The sequence below is a fragment of the Pelodiscus sinensis genome, chromosome 18, assembly GCF_049634645.1.
Source record: "Pelodiscus sinensis isolate JC-2024 chromosome 18, ASM4963464v1, whole genome shotgun sequence".
Lineage (NCBI taxonomy): Eukaryota > Metazoa > Chordata > Testudines > Trionychidae > Pelodiscus > Pelodiscus sinensis.
In genome coordinates this window covers 13,864,765-13,884,966 of record NC_134728.1, presented here as the reverse complement: position 1 = coordinate 13,884,966, position 20,202 = coordinate 13,864,765, and the positions used below count along the sequence as shown (strand labels likewise).

Sequence of the window (20,202 nt, the reverse complement as noted above, 5' to 3'; positions counted from 1 at the left end):
GGAACTTTTACTTAGGACCCTAATTATGGATTTAGAAGCATTAATTTAGGAACCCAGATTTGAAAATGTTGGCCCCTCTCCACAGCCAGCAGGTGAGTCTAGCACATGACATGCCCAGTCTATTTGTTTAAATAAGTGAGAGTGAGAGAGGAATGCAACTCCGACATCACAAGCCCCATCAGTGTTTGAGCAAGTGTCCAGGTCAGTTCTCCTCATGGAGTAGATTTCCTGTTTGGGCAGAGACCCGATTTGCCCTTTGTAGGTGCACATTCAGCAAGTATGCAAAAGAGCCAAGATGGTCAGGGATTCAATGCCATGCTCTGCATGTTCCTAAACATCCGACTAGAAGCAGGGACTGCATGAGAGCAGATGGATCATTCAACAGTGGTCCTGTTCTTCTGAAGCACGTGGCACTGGCCACCATTAGAAGATGGACTCCTGAGTTAAATAGACCATTGGTCTGAGCCAGTCAGGCCGTTCTTAGGCTGAGCTACTTAAACTTTTGTGACAAACTATTCCCGTTTCTCAGCCAGCCCTAGTGTAGCGTTCAGCTTACAGAGTAATCAAGCCATTGATCTCCTGCTTCAAAGGAATAAGAGATCCTCCAGAATAGGACTTTATTCCGGAGGATCGGGCCAGCCTAGATGCTTTTTTTCCGGCTTTTCCCCAAGCCGGAAAAAAAGCGGCGGACATGTTTATTTAAATCTGCGGGGGATATTTAAATCCCCCGCGGATTTCCCTATTCCCACTTTCAAAATTAGCATGCCCCTTCCGAAAAAGGGGCCAGTGTAGACGTAGCCGAAGCCTCGTATAACAAAATATTTACTTCACACATAAAATATTGTTTCAGTTTAAGACAAAGGGCTCTGTCTGATCCTACACCTGCAGCAGAACACCATTGGTTTTATGGGTACGTGAAGACTAAAGATGATTCTGTGGCTCAAAATGAATCTTAGTTCTTCCCACATTGATAACTCAGCTGTAGTCAATAGACGGCAAGGTCCAGTGATTAGGGCTTTAGTTTAGGAGTTAGGAGACCTATATATTTTGTGGGTGCACACTAGGGATGTAAAATCCCATTTAACTAGTGAACTAGTTAAATAGTAACTGATTAAATAGGGCCGGGTATGGGACACGTTCCAGCCTACTGAGCTGGAGTGGACCCTGCACCATAGGCAAGGGCTGCCCCAGCCCAGCTGCTACCGACCCCGCACTAGGCTACACTAAGGATGTTAAAATGCGGCTAATTGACTAGTTGACTAGTCTATAGGCACGTCCACATTCCTCCTTTGAAATGTACAAGAGCCCCAGCGTCCTCCTGGTAGGACAGAGGAAACTTCGTGCGCTTCCTTCATGCCCCCAGACCGTAATTGGCCTGGGGGCGGGAGAGCAGCAGGGCCTCTGCGGGCTGGATCAACCTGCTTGGTGGGCCGGATTCAGCCTGAGGAGACCCTTTTGCCCACCCCTGCCCCAAACAGAAGATGAAAGCAGGAGTTTTGCTCCGTGCAGAGCAGTGTGACTATTTGCTGCACTTAGCACTCATGCATCTGCTCATTTGAGCAGAGAACAAAATTAATTATCAGCACCAGTGAAACACGAAGGAGAAAAAGTCACTCCAGGCTCGGTGTCCAGCTCACCTGCCTAGAACTAGCTCTCCACTCAGACAGGGGAACACCAAGGAAGGCAGCAGAGCTGCATTTGAGAGGAGAATCAACCCACCTGCCCATTGTATTCACTTTTCCAAGCTGGTCCATGGAAGTTCTGCTGGATATATGAAAATGGAATGTGATCCCTGCTCAGGGACATATAGCTATGCAAGAATTGGGCCAAATTCTGAGTGCAATGGACTAATGGCCTTCCTGAATAATGGAGAGCAAGGATTGGGCCATTATCTACACAGACAATTGATGTCAGCCTCTAGATTTTGCAGTAGGTTGAGGGAAACTATCACTGTAGTTAAGTTTGCCTGTTTAAAAAAAATACATATCACCATCTCAACACACTTAAGTGGAAATGATAGCATTTAAATGTGATCTATTGTATGAGCCCTCACAACAAGCAGAACATGATTTTTAAGCAATGGTTAGTCTGATTTAACTAGTTACATTCACCAGTGTAACTGACACCTGTTCCATCATCCTTAATACACCTACTTCTTTCTCCGATACCATAAATAGATTAGAAAAGTTTCTGCAGATGGCCATGACCCCATTTGTTTGTGCACTTAGCCATGTATGAATCACTCTTGGCGTGTAGCACTACTCTGGAATTACTGAAAGATAACTAGTCGGCACAGACACCAATAAATGAATCATGCTTTCCACAAGACCAAACCTTTGGGCTTTCACAGACACCAATTACAAAGTAAAAAGGAAAGAACAAAGAAATGACTAAGTCTGTTTGCATAGTGTCATGCAAAGTTGATTCATAGATTTACAGAATTTTTACTGACAGCATTTGCACGAGCTTAGAGTAGCGAACAGTCTGCTCGACATATAAGACAGAATGGGAATAAGTGATAAAAAACAAGAAACAAAAAAATCTAAACCCCAGAACTCACAACTTGCTGTGTCTATGCTTGAAAAGTTACATACATTTTCGTAAATGAAATCTTTTCGCTTTTAGTAACTTTAAAGCTGTTGGTTAATCAACAGCTCGCATGGTGTATTTCATCATGCAACTAAATTCTACTTGTTGGATTGCATGGGTCAAGTGTGCAAATATGAGCATTTAAATTGCACCTGCTGAATGGCAATTCCATATTACATGCCCAAATTTTCAAGCTGCAGGAGCAAATGAATTGTACTGCCGTTTGAATAGCTTTAATCTGGGACGCTCTGGTCTGGTGATATCCATGGTCCAGCATCATCGGGGACCTGAAGGTGCTCTGGGGTTGGAACACTCATGTGAAAAACAACGATGTGGCAGGACCACAAATGTTGCCAGCCCAGAGTCAGGCTGGTGGCTTAGAGTGGAGTCCTGAGGCTAAGGGCTGGCGGTGAGGAACTGGTGGATGGGAGTTGGAGCCAGTGGCTAGGAACTGGTGGCCAGTGCCAGAGCCAAGCAACTGGGGCTGCGGGCCAGCAGCCTGCAGCAGAGGTTGGACGCCAGCTGCTGGAAGCAGAGAGGCTGATGGCCAGCAGCAGAGGGACCAGCATTGACCTCCCCTGGTCTGGCAAACTCCCTGGTTTGGGACCTGTAAGCTCCCAGGGTGCTGAATCAGGGAGGTCCAACCTGTAAAGACTTGCATCAGCAAATATGTTTGCACATATATATGCAAGCCTTTGTGCGTGTATTGTAAGGGCTAAATTAGCCATATATGACTGAGAATTGTGGTCTTTTCTTAAGTGATTTACGCAGCATTGTACTTTTATTGTGCATGCACAGACAATTTGAAAGCATTACAAAAATACACCAATACACACAGAATAACTTCAACAAGCATCTTGAAAAGTTAAAAATGCTGCGTTAGATCTCCGTGTGAAAATCTATAGTCCAACTGATATTACATTTCCCAATGAAAGAAAACTAACGATTCTAAATACAGCATAAAGGCAGCTTCCTATCAAAAATAAATTCTGAAGTTCAAAAATGTCAGGAGATTGTATAAATTATACATGACTCTCAACATTTTTACTGCATGTACTGCAAAATTACTATTAGGTCATAAAACAGAAATAAGGTTTAGGAGGACTAGGTACGGATATCAGGCATGTGAGCATGTATCACTTGTAAATTCAACTACCAGGCTTGCAGGTTTTACAAGATACATGGCCATGAGCGCCCACAAGTCTGATCTCAGCATCAAGTCTTAAGTATGTGCACAGCATAATAAAGTCAAATTGAAGGAAGACATTTTAGTTGTATAGATGGGTGCAGAAAGATACTAGAAACACACACAAGACCTTGTTTGTTGTAAGGCTTCCTATAGAACTAAGTGTTATGCTGATCTGGAAACCTGGGTTCACATGATTATGTCATTAGATACAAATGGAATGGAGCTGGTCTCTTCCAAACATCAGCTGACTAAGCAGAAAACTACCAGACTGGGTCAGTTGGACATCTCTGCCCTAGAAAGTCCCATGGCTAGAGCAGTAAAACAAAAAACAAAAAACAATAAATCAGTCTGTACTAGAAGGCACTGGTAAAACTATTTGTGTAAGCACGCTTACTAGATCCACATCCTTCAGGACATCACATACCCAACCAACGAAGAAATCTTTACACCCATCAGCTTCAACTAAGAACGATTGTGTTCAAGAACCAGATTAAATGTTTTGTGTTTCCATTGATTTTTCTTCTAGATAAGGGATGGGGAACCTCCAGCCCTCTGCAAGACCTGAGCCTCGACATTTCCTCCTCCCCGGGGCTGGAACCACGAGCACCGGCTCACCTCACTGCAGGGAGAAGCTAGGATGCCAAGCTGCTCAGCAGAGGGAAAAATGATCAGAGAAGCTCTGAGTCTATGTGCACCTGCCCCTGCAGCTCCCATTGCCTGGGAACCAGGGTGAATGGGAGCTACCAGGCAGAGCCACCTGGCCACGTTGTGGCAGCTTCTAGGACCAGGGTGGGGCCAGGGAAAGGGAGGAGTCTGCCTAGATCCTGATATGCCATCAACCAGAAGCTGCTTGAGGTAAGCCATGCCAGGTCAGAGACCTGATTTGGGACTGCCCCAACCCCAAGCCTCCCATCCTCCAGATGCCCTTGCGGGGCTGAAGCTACCCCCTTACAGATTCACATGGGAGCATTGCTGTCTGTTCACCGTTGTCAGGGAGTGAAGGGAAAGTGCACAGTTTGCTTCATTCCTCACTCTGGCTGGAGAGCGCAGGGGGCAGATAAGCTATGCACTTTGCTTTTGCTCCCTCACAGGACCAGGAAAGGGAAGAGCAACCAGCCCTGATATGGATCCAGGGGTGGCCTTTAGAAACCCACCACCTGCCTTCCCTACACATACCCCTACATATATATTAACAGCCCCCTGTCCTAAGCCCCTCCTCAACCTCCAACCCTGACGTCTGCACTCCCCATATCCCCAGCCGGGAGCCTCTCCTTAAGGACCTGAGCAATGTAGGGTAAATGTGCTAGTGCAGATTAATAAAAAGTATTCTATTTAGGGGGAATAATCTAAATCAGAGACCCTAAGCATTAGGTGGAGAGGCGAGACAGTCAGATTGTTCAAAATGCTAGTGCCAGTTTAGGTTTCTCCCTGGAGAAAATTAGTATATTCAAAACAAACTCAATGCTTTGATAATAAATTAACATTTCTACTAATTTCCTGTTTGGCGTAATCATGCCGTTAGCAGGTGTACCAATACCTGTGATGAGCTCGACGTTTTAGGTGGTTCCAAAGTCGAGAACAGCAATTATTCTTCACACTTACATAGCACTTTTCATTACTAGTTTTCAAAACCCTGTATTTTACAGATGAGGAACCAATAATAAATGTTGGGAAATACGTTTTGGCTATTTTTTTAATTAAAAAAGCCTCTGCCTCCTGGACTTAGAGAAAATAATGGACAATTTTCATTACAAAGAAACATTTAAAATGCAGATCAAAGTGCAGCCTTCTAAGCTATATTCCTTGCTAAACCATCAAAGCCCTCTTTACCTGGAACAATTACACAAATCCTCTGAATAAGGATGAGACACTGATACAACTGAAATGTATCTGAAAAGAGATAAAAGTTATCCACTGCTGCAGAAATTCCACTGAGATTATTTTAAGCCATTTTTGGCAGTGTTAAGCAAATTAACCTTTACCCAAAATAAATAAATAAATAAATAAATGTATCAATCTGCAGTTCTTTGGAATTGAAAACTCATAAGAACCAACTGGCACACAAATGATATCTATCCCACCCTGTAAATGACTGAGCTAGACTTTTAGCAGCTAACAATATTTGTCCAAATGCAAATAGCATGCAGTGTAATATTCTGCACTTGTACCTTGACCACTCTTCAAGGAATTCAATCAAAGATCACTAACTATTGCAACAGTGAAGTCAGGAAGAAGCTACAGATGGTAAACTTTCTCACAGTGAGATGAAGGGTCAAATCCTGATCTCACCTAAATTGAGATGGAATCCTAGCACCACTCAAATCAGTGAGGAAAAAAGACTCTCATTGACTTCAGGGGGACCAGGATTTCACTTTGCATTGGCATCAATAAGGCTGGGATTTGATCCCCAGGACCAGCTCCATTCATCTCAGTTACACCTGATGAGGATCTACCCCAAATGACTGGAGCAAAATCACCCAGCAGTTTAGTCACAAAGCCATTCCTACTATGGCTGCCAACTTTTGTTCGATGCATTCCTGAAGTTTTCATCACACGACATTATCTTTAAAGATTAATCTTTTATTCCTGCAGACTCCAGGACATTCCCGCAGGGTTGGCAGCCCTATAACCCTGTACTCTAATGAATAAACTTGCACATTTCTTCTCTGAGTCTTAGGCTTTGTCTACACTTAAAAGTTTAAAAAGCAACCATGGTAGCTCTCCCAGCACTCTATGTAAACCACCTCCACACAGGGAGCAGCTAACAGCAAGGTAGCCTGGTTCACATTGATTCTTTACAGTGCTGCATCTTGCTGCGCTTGGGGAGAGAGAGAGAGAGTGTGTGTATGTGTGTGTGTTTTCACACCCCTGAGTCAGAAAGTTACAGGGCTGTAAAGTGCCATTATAGACTTAGCCTTAGTTTTATGCTACACTAAAACTCTAGCTATGTTAATTACATGGCTGTAGTCAATGTATCTTGATTCAAGTTTCCCTGCCATCCCTGCAGCGGGAGGCCGACGGAAGCAAATGCTCCCATCAGCTTCCCTTACTCCTTGCAGGAGCAGGAGTACCAGCTATGGACGGGGTGAGGAGGGGATGGGAAAGGGTGGCCTCTGAGTTCAATTTAGCAGGTCTTTACTAGACCTGCTAAATCAAACTTCAGAGGATGGATCGTGGCAGCATCAATCTTCCCCAGACTGAAGACATAGCTTCAGAGCTTGCATACAAGAACTACCATTAAAATTAATAGCCCTTTTACTACATGTTTGTTTAGAGCAGTCCCCTTGTGAACAGAGAATATACATAATGCAACAGAGGGCTCCTTGTACATCTCTACTTGTATGTCTTCCAGTTCAGGAGTTGTTAGTAAAAAGGCAAAATAAATATGGCTGATAACAGACACACGGTAACTATCTGAACCAAAGACCTTAAGGTATTGGATTAGAAACTGTACCACACATGCCATTTCTTTAAGCAAAGCAAATTTTCTTCATTGAATGATTGTTAATACTACCAGTTATAATTTAGTTACTGATTAACTAAAGGGTATTGGCTTGTATGATCTTTAAATAAAAACAATCAAGACCAACACATGCGACTGTGCAACTCTTTACTGCATGGGAAAAATATAGATCACCACAATTCCTGTCCATTACAGTCACTGTATACTTATGTGACCCCTTGTAAAGGCCTTCTCATTGCTATCCATTTATAATTTTGCATTTCAAATTTGTCCTGAATTTCCATTGATCCTGCCAACTTGCCAAAGGATTTTTGAATTTTAGCATGTTCAGAGAGAAACAGCAAAAGAAAAATAATAATAATAATAATAATAATTGAAAAAGAGAACATATTCTTTTTAGATCCCACTCCTTACGTTTCCAAAAAAATCAGGAGAGACAGAGAGAGGCTTTTAACATATACTGAAAAATGTAGTGGAAACCTCAGTTCCTACTTAATCTACCTATTTATCAAATGCATTTCTACACCATCCACTAGTCACCTCAATTATTAGTATTTGAGACCCTGATATAATTTCAGCATGCATAAAAATAATAAAAAGACTTAGTCAGTGGGTAACACACACCTCCATGAGAAAGAGGAACAAAACTCATTGCAGCAAATATTCTCCTAAGTGTATCATGATTCTGACGGAAGAGTTAGATGCATCATGTCAGTGCTTCACGCTATATGTGATTTCAGGCACACATGCCCTTCTAATGAATGCCACCTGACTTTGACCCACCTTATGGTATCAGGATCTGGAGGGCAGCAGATGATGGCCCACAGAAGAGGAGAAAAGTCTTACTCTTGTCCTCCTGGGGCACAGAATAAATGATCATTTTAAGGCATCTGTGATATCTAGGCATAGGAGTAAGAGATGGTAAGTTACATCTATATCTTCACTGAAAAAAAGAATCAAAAAAGGTGTTTTAACAGACAGAGAGAGCTAACTCAAAGAGAGCTGTGTATAATCCCAGTGGAGACCAAACACAGGTAATTCTTCCCTCAAACCTGTTCCTGTCTGCTCTTGGATTTTACAGGAGATGGCTCTTTCTGTAAAAACACACACTCCCTCTAGCCCCCTAATGAAGACGCAACCAAAGAGAGGCAGAACTCTCCAGAGTTTTGTTTGTAAATATATCAAAGTGAGATTTCAGCAACCAAGTAGGCTTTGTGTAGAGAGACAGCAGCTTTCTAAAAAGCTGGTAGCAGACCTGCACTATTCATGGCACATTCTTTTACATGTGCGTATCTTGTTTATGAAAACTCGAGTCAAAAAAATTGTAGAACGGAAAAAGGTCAACATTTTCGTAACTCAGATTATTTCAGTCAACGGCGGGCAAAATCTGCATTTGGTTATTAAAACTAAAGAATGCAAAGATTTAAAAGTTCTACCTTCGGAAAGAAATCCACTCACATGATTAACTCAGAATGGTTTAAAACCAGCAATCTAAGCCACTTTTTAAATGTGTGTCTAGGGTCTGCTTTCCAACTGTATGGATGTCAAGAGAATGTTCTCAGTTCCTTCGTTAACAAATAATTTAACTACTTTAATAATAACAATAAGCTCCAGAATGTTTTGACTAACATCAGTATAAGAAAATCAGCCAGCTCTTTACTCCCAGTGAATAATAGCACCTTACCACTTCAGCTTTCCCACTGACTCATTAGCCTTCTGCACCTGCATCCCGCTACCATGTTGAAGTTCTAGGGAAGTGCAAAAGCATTCTCTTGGTTATGGGTGTCCAGCCCTACCTATGACCCGTAACTTTCTCAAAAAAGTTCTTTCTGGTCTGAAATATCCTTGGTCTTCACAAGGAACCTATTACCAGTGTTAATGAGCCTAGTGCAACACAAACCGGGCTGTCACAAGACTACAAGAACTCCTCCGTGGATAACACTGAACTGAATAAAAGCAATTTTGCCATTTTTAGCAAGCTGGGAAGTGAGCTACTGAATGAAGAGTGCAGCACTGATTTGTTTATTCAGCTGAATAATTAGTTATTTACAGACTCAGACAACATTAAAATCACCCTGACCTCTTTCACCCAGCCTGACTGATTAGGGCCATAGGGGAGACGTCTGTCTGGCTTAACAAGGGGCAGAATACAGGCATTATGGCAAGTCAGAGTACTCTTTTTAGTCACTACAGTAGTCAAGACTTTGAACCTGGAGTAAGAAAAAAAAAAGGCAAAACAAAACCAAAAACCCCATTTATAATCCTAATCTAAGAGTGCCACACACAGATGACCAGATGCATTATCTAGCTGAATAAACACTCATTCTTGATGTATGGACTAGAGACTGCACTGAACTATGAAGCGGTGGCCTCAATACACAACTTACCTAAGGTTAAATGAAAAGTTTGCTGTTACGCTACTTTCATGCAGCAATCAAATAAATTGCTTTTAAGGCCAGTCAAAATAGTTTGAAAAAAAGAGTAAATAGCCAGCAAAATACTCTACTAATAATCAGGCCTGTGGTTGCACAATAATCTTTTCTATTGAATCCAGACCAGAAGCAGCATTAATGTTGGTTTACACTGCAATTTAACAGCTTTGGCCTCACAGAAATTAGTTATTTTGCCAGCAATTTAAAGTTAACTCCTGCGAGATTAACTGAAATTAGAAGAATGAATGTTAAAGGGCCCGATCCAGAGTCCAGTGAAATTACTAAACACTCTGGCCACTTCAATGGGATTTGGATCAGGATCACAGCACAAAAGAAGGGTGCAGAATTAGAAAGCCACTGTTTGGTAGAGGAGCTTAGCAGTATAACAGTCTCACATACAAGGTTCTAGCAAAACTGGTTCTACCTTTACAATAAAAATTGTGCAAAACAGTTAAGTTTTCTTTATTCTTCCTAGGGCTACACTCAGGCAGTAGCAACATCAAAAGCTGGCATCCATCTGCTGCTGAATCTTTCAGAAACTGGAGAAAAATCTTAAAACGGACAATACCTCTAAAAAGCCAAGGAATAAAATTCAAAAACAGCCCAAATGGGTCCAAACAGAAACTCTTGCCATGAGTGAGACTGTGGGAGAGACTTTTTACATCATTGCTGCTTTGATCTAACCTAGTTTAAAAAAATAAGTTCCTCAGATTCATTATGCAAAGGGACAGAGAAATAATTTGCATTCATTCATTGGCTGGCATAAAAGAGAGACATATCTTTATTTTTTATGTAGTACCATTGGTATGCATATCTAACATGGTCTGTTAAAGTAAAAAAAAAAAGAATAATGGTCTATTCAGTACTGATAGTGTTAATAAAATCAGGCAAATCCAGCTTAGTTTTGTCTGAACACGAATGAGATTAAATCAAGATTAAAGGTGCATACCGTACAAAGGGCATAGTTTATTTTAAAATTCAAGTCGAACACGTTTTAGTACCCAGCGTGTGAATGCAAATATATTTTTCAAAATTCAAACAACCTGAGTCAGGGAACACAAGAATCTGACTATCTAACATCATAAGGGCCCAATGCTGTCCTGAATCCTCTCTCTGCAACCCCAACGAAGACAATGGCAAAATTCCCTGCTGGCATTAATGGGCATATCTCAATTTACTTTCACCTACTTACACCAGGAACTGCTTTGGCCCAACGGGGTTGCCTGAGCATAAGTGAGGGTGGGTGTGCACCCCAAATTTCAATTTTTCACTGAATGCACCAACACACCCAGATCCAAATTCTGCTCTGAGTCTAACAGCATAGTATCTGGTGTAAATCAGATCAGAGTTGGCCTTCTAGAAGCAGAAAAACCACACAGGCTGAAACATTTTGACAAGATTAATTTTCCAGACAATACAGTTAAAAATAATAGCTAGAAAAGCCAATCCACTTCTCAAACAACAATAACAAGATCACCCTACAGAAACAAATACCCCCATCCCAGAAATGAAAACTCCGCATACAAACCATGGCTGTCTTTCTATTTCAGCTCCATATGGTCCATTTTCAAAGGCCAGAATGGCAAACACAAAACTGGAGGTATCTGATCAGATCATGTAAACATACTCACTATTCCATTTTTATGGATTTAAAAATAAAAAAGCTAATTTTCCAAATATTTGCTCCATTTCTGCCTGTAGCCCTATCACTGCCATATAATGACATGATCACATATAATTTAAATGTATTGGCTAATTAAGATACTTAAAAACAAGATTCATATGTTCAAGAATTGACAACACTATCCTGATGGGTCAAAATCTCCCAACCATCATTTCATCAGAAGGGAGAGAAATGTAGTCTATTCGGAAGAGCAGACAACTAAATTAACAAAACTGTCTCAGTGTTGGCCAAAACATCATTAGGTTTATATTATTAGCGGAAGGGAAGAAGCTACATAAAAATGATGAATTTGAAAATGATTTTTATATATATGTGCTGAAACAAGCAACAGTGGGGGAAGATCGATTATCATAATTGTCCATTGTACAAACTACTCAAAATTATATACGGGGGTAGCATTAAATGCAGTTTTGTCCATTAATATGGACAGATTTTCTTTATACGAGGATGCTGTGTCTCATAAATATTCTAAATCCTAACCAGCAACAGATGAAAGATCAGAACCACCATGGGGAAAAAAATTAAAAATAAAAACATTAATTTGCATCGAAGGAGCTATTTTACCATTTCAACTGACTTCCTTATCTCTATTAGGAGAGGCTTTTGACAGGCAAAACCTAACACTGCTCTCCCAGCAAAAACTTTACATCATTTGGGGGAAGTGCTGTGTCCAGGAGCTTTGTATTCTGTTCACCAAAGCCAAGACCTGGCTACTTGACAGTGCCCAGAATGGAGACTGATGTGGTCTTTTGTCATTTTTTACCTTTTGTCTGGTGCTTGTGATGTTTAAACACCACACAGAGAATTCCTGGAGAAAACATTCCCTCCAATGTGTGGCAACAGCATATGTTAAACTGGCTAATGAGTCAAATTTGATCATGATCATACAGGGGTGTCTACACATCAACAGATTCATGCTAAATAATTTAGGATCTGACATATATTTAGAAATGTCTGCAGACCAAAAGAAATTGAAGCAGAAAGACTTAGAAAAAGGGCTGAATTCTGTTGCCTGATGGTTTTTTACTTCACTCTGTCCCTTCAGCAGAAGCTCTACAACTTGTTCAGTCCCTGCAGTTACCCCTTTGGCGTTCTCAGACCTTTGTGAACAGACCCAAGCTTTTTTTATTTGGTTTCACAGCCTGTCTAGCAATACATCGTATTAGCCAGGCCCTCTTGCCCGTCAGACACGCAGGAAAACTTTGACTTATTTAACCACTCTTCCGGCTAGACACGGTCTTAATCTACTTCTCAGACCTAGCGATTACTATTTATAGTCACAAATTCTACATCGCTGGATGTAGATGTGTACACGCGCACACACACACACACACACACACACACCAAGCCCGTGCGCACACACAGCATTGACAAATTATGATCTACATAATTGTCGACGGGGTGGGGGGGGGGAGAAGAATAGAAAGAAAGAGGGGACACATTCTTCTACAACTTTACTGATTCACCCTAAAATCAAGATACAGGGTAACAGCTGACGGGCACACTTCAAAGCTGGAATTGGTACAGAAGGTAGGGACCCGCACAATCGCCCTGTTACAGCCACATCGTCTGAACTGCACCCTTTAAGAAGAGGCAACGGAATAACCAAGAATGGGAGCGAATAGTGCACTCTGCCGAGCCCTGCTTTTTGCAAAATCTAAATGGGGAGTGGAGGGGGGCTATTGAGACTACAATAGCGCGACGGGGTGGAGGAAAGCGGAGGGTAAGAGGGATACCTAAGATTGAGGGGGATTACAGCGGGAAAGCGCTGGAATAAAACAAGAGGGACGGTGCGTGTGTCTGGGAGCTACTGGATCCTCCAGCCTCTAGCTGGGACGCTGCATGAGCTTTAAATAGCCCTCGCGGTCTGGTTCCCCGTCTGGCTCGGTGGCGTAGAGACAAAGTTAAGAAAAGCAGCCGGCTGAAACTGACGAGCACTCTCCCTTCCCCGGACACAGCCCTTCCTCTCCCCCTGCCCTGCCGGGTGGACTAAAACTGGCAGCCTTATTACTACCCCGCAGGACTTACAGGTCTCCCATCCGCACTTAGTCCGGCGGCTCCACGTACAACTGAACGTCCTACCATCCAGTGCCCCCCCGGGAGACGAAAGAGTTGGTTCCCTAGATACACCGAGACCTTTCAAACGGGAACCACTTCACCCTCACATCTACAGCCACTTTCGAGGATTGGGGGACGGGGAGAAGGAAGAGAATTGGGGAGTGGGAGAGGAAAGCATGAGAGTGCAAAAATGGGACACACACACACACACACACACTTCATCCAAGCGATTCTCTCCTTTGCTGTGCGTAGCGCGCGGGAGGGGGGGGGAGATTAAACTATGCTCATTTTTTAATTTTTTTAAAAAATAACACCTTTTCCCTCCCCTCCCCAGCGACAAGGCAGCCGGAGTTCAGAGCAGCCGGAGTTCGCATTTTGTATTTCTACCCACAATAGAGCCAGTATCGACCCTGGGGTGGAGGGAGACACCCCCCCCCCCAAATAAATTACACCCAGGAAACTTTAGCGGGCCGGGGAGGGGGAGGAAGAGGCAGCGCCCGAGCGGCAGCAAAGGGAGAAGGAAGAAGTACTTACTGATCTCCATACTCGGGAACAAAGACCTTTTGCAGTTGCATGTGCAGGAGACATTGGGCTGGATGGCTACGGCTGTGCTGTTCACACCCATCAAGTTATACATTTAAAAAAAAGAAAAGCAAAGAACGGGACGTCGGCAGAGCTCTCCGGGCAGCACAACATAAAGCCGGGCTCCTCCGGGGGGGGGGGGGAGGGAAAAGGAACTGAAAACAGCCACTAAGGCAGCCCCCCACTGAAGGAGAAGGAGACCCGAGCCGGCTCTGCTGGCTTCCCTCCCCTCCCCCCGCCAGCCCGGGAAGTTTGCTCAGGGCTGGGTGAAACAGACTTGCTACTTTGTTTCGCTCGCTCTCCTGCCCAGGCAGGCTCCTAGCGGCTTTTTCCCCCCCGCCCCCCTTCGCTCCTCCTCATTCAAGTCCAAGGAGAGTCAGTTTCCTATGGAAAGAGGCGTCGGAGGCAGACAGACAGGGTGACGTCAGCGCTAGACTGGGACTGCCCTTTCCATAGCCCCGCCAGGCGGGGAGGGGGAGGAAATAGACGGGGGGGGGGGGGGAAGAGAGAGAAGGCGGATAGGTGAGGGACGGCTCTGCTGGCCAATCCCCGCCACCCTGCCCCGCGGGAGGCGGAGCGCCCTTGTGGGAGCCCGCAGTGTGAGAGGCGCGCCCGGCGGGCAGCTGGCAGGAGGGGGAGGCGCTGCTCCCTGGTGGGACGGGGCCGGCGGGCTCTGCGGGAGCCGCTGTTGCGAGTCCTGGCGGCGCAGCGGGCCGGGAGCGGCATCCCCGGTGAGCTGAAGCGGGGTCCCTGCAAGCCGGGCGCTTGTGCGGCGGCCCAGGGGAGATTCCAATGCTGATCGGCAGAGCGCCCGCAGCTGGGAGTGTGTTGCTACTGTGGTGCACATGCGCCCGTGCCTGGGGGCACGTAAAATTTATTCTGCACATGGATGGAAAATATTAGAGGGGACATAGTTCCATCCCCGCACCCCCCATAGACATGGGGTCTAGGACACATCCGCCAAAAAGGGGAGACTGCTGCCCCAAGCGTGAGGAACCCCTGCTGCCAAATGCTGACTCCAGTGATTCCAGATTAACTCAGTGTAATGCAGATGAGGTGTGCTGGCTCCCAGCACTAAGTCTCTAGAGACCCTGCTTTTGCTGGGGTAGACTGCAGCACAATTTGTAATGAAGGGGATTATTAGAAGGACTAGGCTGTTGGGATGCACCCTCTGACTTTCCAATTATTACACTTTAGCCTTTGGTCACTATTTTTCCTCCTTCACAATCACTAGAACTATTCCCACTACATATGTTTTAACAATAAAAATAACTAATGTGTAATTAAACATAATTTAATAGATTTCCTGACCAAATGCAGGAAAGTTGCAATCTAAGCTGTTACTAGGTTTTCCTTTTTTGTAAGGAAAATCCTCAGGGTGCATGTTTGCTGTGTAGGTTAGAGGCCTGCTTGTCAGAGCAGCACAGCTCTGGTTGACTTCAGCAGAAGTTATATGTCTCAACAAATGAGGCCCCAGAAATACTGTATTCTTAGTTAATGTTGTTGTGACCCACTGTTATGTATATATGTGTTTAGGGAATCTGTGTTTAGGGAATGTGTTTTAATAAAATGCACATTAAAAACATCCTTAGATTAATTTTCCTGAATTTCGGAATCATTTCTACCAGTGAAGCACGCAAAATCAGTGCCCTTCTAAAAAATTTGGTCTGGGACTATCCAGGGCTTTATCACAGTTTTGTAATATGACCAGGTCTTTTCAGCAGAGCTTGAAACAAAGTTGTCCAGCATTCCATTCTAACACTATCCCAGTGACTTTGCAAATGTGGTTGTGTAGACAGATCATAAGTGAAACATTGGGGGAGATTTCCAGGGAATGGCATGTGGAGGTTTGGAAAATAAAAGCTTGGCTTGATCACTTGTCAGCTGAACCAGCATTTGTCTTATATACATAAACCTCAATAAATAGTCCTGTGAGATACTGCTCTATTGTCATTTAATTTAAAAATGTCCAACCTGGTTTAATTTTTAGACAGATACAAAGTGGATGAGAGAAGAATCATTACAATTAGAGTTTGTGTGCCAAGTTTTAGTCAGAGTGATTTTTTTTCAGTTGAGCAATAGACCTGTGAAAATAGGGGTTTATAATAAAAATGCTGATACATGCTTTACTATAGTGGTGCAAACAAGGTGCCATAATACTTGGTAAATCCTGTTACTGAGAAATAAAGACAGCTTCAATTATCTTCCAACAAGGCATATTTTCCCATAATTCTTGATGGCCATAATTTATTTAGTATTTGGAAATAGATAAAGGGTCTTCAGTTGGATCTATGCTCCCTGAAGATGCTGTAAAAGACATGTTATTGAAAGATTATTTAGGCTATACGTTTTGCCACTGGACAGTAAGATACCTTCAACAATAACTAATCCAATATGAACAAGGGGAACAAATCTTGCATCAGTGATAGCAAAGGAACCTTAAGAGGCTCGATTGTGGTTCCTAACAGTGTAGAACCAGTGTAGGTCACCTTGCCAATTCAACAGACTTTTCTTTCCATAGTAAGGAAACATATTTGAGTGCATGGAATACAACTTTGGGTTAAGGAATTAGAAGGTGGAGTCTGTGGTTAAGGCACAGAACTGGGAGTCAGTAGGGCAGAGTTATTTTTCTAGATGCAATTAGGCTATGCTTTGCAAAACTGGAGGGCTGCTAAATTAGGCACGTGTGTAGGTACCTAAAACTGTGCCCAGCTTTTCAGAGGTAGCAAGCACCCTGGTGTCAGTGGGAGCAACTCTGAAAATCCCAACAATATCGGGATGCCTAAATTTGGATAGAAGTGTTTGCACCCCAGTTGGAAAGTTTTAGCCTAAATCACTTGCTCAGGCTTACATGAGAAGTCTGTGGTAGCACTGGAAATAAAGAACACTAGCCTTCTGGATCCCAACTCCAAACCACCGTCGTCTTCCAGCTTGTTGAGGCATGCCTCAGTTTCCTTGTCTATAATTCTTATCTTCTCTATGGGCTTAATTCATTAATGGCTACAAAGCATGCTAAGAGCCCCTTTAAGGTCTATGAAAACACAAAATATTCATTTTCTTACTGGCATGGAAATTTAAATGTTGGCTTTGATATCTAAGAAAAGCCAGTTTAACTTGAAGCTCAACTTAACTAACTTGGGCTTTCATTCAGCTGTCCAGCCCTATTCAGCAGAGTAAGTTTAAGCACATGCTCAAATGCTTTGCTGAATCAAAACCTTAAAGAGGAATGCTCTATTTTACCTTCAAAGCCTTAAATAACGTCATATATTTCACAGGGGCTTGGGTAAGTGGATCTTTTCTTCCCCCAAAAAAGCTTTTGATGCAAACTGAATAGCAAAGACCCTATTTTGATGGACCATGTTTGCTTTCCCAAAATGTGCCTTAAACATACAAGCTAAGCCTAGGCCATACTACTTGCAACTAACATATGCCTTCACACTTACGGGCTGGGCTGTGTCTACACTGGCATGATTTTCTGGAAATGCTTTTAATGGAAAAGTTTTCTGTTAAAAGCATTTTTGGAAAAGCGCGTCTAGATTGGCAGGACGCTTTTCCGGAAAAGCGTCCGTGGCTAATCTAGACACGCTTTTCCGCAAAAAAGCTCCGATCGCCATTTTCGCGATCGGGGCTTTTTTGCGGAAAACAGTACTATGCTGTCTACACTGGCCCTTTTGTGCAAAAGTCTTTCGGAAAAAGACTTTTGCCCGAACGGGAGCAGCATAGTATTTCCGGAAAAGCACTGATGATTTTACATGAGATCGTCAGTGCTTTTCCGGAAATTCAAGCAGCCAGTGTAGACAGCTGGCAAGTTTTTCTGGAAAAGCGGCTGATTTTCCGGAAAAACTTGCCAGCCTAGACACAGCCATGGTGTGTAGCATAGTCATAAATAAGTCATTGTTAACAATAACAACCTTACATTTCATGGAAAACGGTCAACCTAACCGGACTAATCTCGCAATCAAACATTCAACCCTCTGTGTTCTGTCTTCTAGTATATACCCGGTGTTCCTGTACAAGATTAAGTGACATTCTGCCTCATGTTTGATAAATAATTACAGCATTTCAAGATATAGATGCTCTCATTCAGGCCTCTGCAGTCTTTGCACAGCCAAAATTCCTATTGAGGCTAAGGAGCCATTAGTTATCCAGTGGGGTGAGCAGGATCAAGCCCAAACTTTGCTAAATGGGAATTTTGCAATTGATTTCATTGGGAGAAGGAGCGGGCTGTAGGTAACTGAAGGAAGAGTAGGCACAGCAGATGAAAGGGCATCTACCGTATGTGGCTGGGAAAAGATGGAAGCAAGAGTTTATACTGTTTCTGTGAATCATGTTCTTGTTTAAAGGGAAGATTTTACTCATGTTGTATAGCTTTGGTGCATATAAACTTCAAGTTTCAGATGCAAGCTTATGCAAGTTCATTTTTTCAACCTTTCATGCCCGATAAACAATCAAACACATAGGCTGTGTCTAGACTGGCCAGTTTTTCCGGGAAATCAGCCGCTTTTTCGGAAAAACTTGCCAGCTGTCTACACTGACCGCTTGAATTTCCGCAAAAGCACTGACTTCCTACTGTAAGAAATCAGTGCTTTTTGTGGAAATACTCTGCTGCTCCCGTTTGGGCAAAAGTCCCTTTTGCGCAAAAGTTTTGCGCAAAAGGGCCAGTGTAGACAGCTGAGATTTGTTTTCCGTAAAAAAGCCCCGATTGCAAAAATGGCGTTCAGGGCTTTTTTGCGGAAAAGCGCGTCTAGATTGGCACGGACGATTTTCCACAAAAGCGCATCGTTATAACGCGAACTCCGCGCCAATCTAGACGCTCTTTTCCGAAAATGCTTTTAGTGGAAAACTTTTTCGTTAAAAGCATTTCCGGAAAATCATTCCAGTCTAGACGTAGCTATACATTGCTGTTTGCAAGTTGACGCTGGTTTAAAAATGCAATGTTTACTACCCAGTTTAATCAGAAAAGCTACCTGTGGCCTTAAGAACAACCAGCATTTTTCCATTGTGATGTAAGAATGAATAATTAAAGTCATTCTAGATGGGGCTTGTAAACATTAAAGTACATCACCTGACCTTTATTGATTTATTCCAAACTTCTGTACTAATTTTAGCAGTCCCCCAGTGGTTACACCATAGGTCTAGCAGTCGGGAATGCTAGGTTCTCTTAGATCTTATCACAAACCTACTGTGAACCTTGTCACTTAGCCTCTTTCTCAGTTTTCCTCATCAATGAAATGGGGTTAATTTTACCTCCTGGGATTTTGAGAAGCTTCGTGAGTGTTTGCAAAGTGCCTTGAGACCCTGGGATGAATGGAGCTGTATAAATTATTCATTCTGCTCTCGTTATATGATACTTTTACTCCGCTTAACGAACAGAAGTTCGGTATATGCCTTCAGGATTTGTTCAATCACATGTTTAAATCTTTGCTTTTAGGACTTACTGCAAACACTTTGAATTTCATTATGCATTTGAGCTACCCCATGTAATTATTACACTGAGTATAAGTTCATATACCATGAAAAAAAAAGATCCATAATAGAAATAAGTAAACCTAGGAGTCAATTCATTTTCTTCAGAAAATAGGTCAAGACAGTTTGAAAAAGAGAAAAGAAAAGAAAGAAAAAACATAAAAACCCAACAGCTCCCCAAAGATTTGCTAACTAAATAGGTGCCCATTAAAGAGACCAAATATTTCACAGCATTAGTCCCAGGATAAATGTTAAATCGATATTCACTAACGCAATAGGGCAATAGTTACCATGGTGAATAATTCTATATTTATTTCCAAGCAAGCCTTTTTTCTAGCAATTCCAGACATGGTTTCCACTTTCTGGCGACTAACCTCTTAATCCACATTTCTTTTCGTTTTTGTTTTTTTAACTGTTTGGTGCTAGGGATTCCAATCTGCTCCATGCCAGTTATAGCAAGTGCTGTGGCATGATAAAGGAGAATAGTGATGTGCAGAGAGGCAGCTACATGTCAGTTTCAACTGCGTTTTGCACTTGTAGAGCACCATCCTTCTGAGGAGCTCAGAATAGAGGAAAAGAACTATTCACCCTACACCACATTCCTATGAGCAGAGGTCAGAGAGTGGGGGAACACTCTTCATGTCCCACCCAATTCCCCAGTGGTTCTCAACTAATCTACTTGTCTACCCATCTCAGGCACTTATTCTATATCCATCAGCATAGTTCATCCATGGTGACT

At 42.9% G+C, this 20,202-nt stretch overlaps 1 protein-coding gene across 3 annotated transcripts in view; it reads right to left on the bottom strand.

Moving 5' to 3' along the window:
* The window catches only part of PMEPA1 (prostate transmembrane protein, androgen induced 1), a 76,143-nt gene extending 61,802 nt beyond the window's left edge, over positions 1 to 14,341 (bottom strand). The window contains exon 1 of one of the 3 annotated variants that reach the window (XM_075901140.1): positions 13,950 to 14,341. In XM_075901140.1, coding sequence (XP_075757255.1) covers positions 13,950 to 14,052 — 103 coding nt within the window. In that variant the 5' untranslated portion in view covers positions 14,053 to 14,341. Of the gene's footprint in view, positions 1 to 8,024; positions 8,044 to 13,949 lie in introns of those variants that run through there. The other 2 variants (XM_006125338.4, XM_075901141.1) reach the window with 2 other exon arrangements.
* Between the last annotated feature and the right edge of the window lie 5,861 nt (positions 14,342 to 20,202).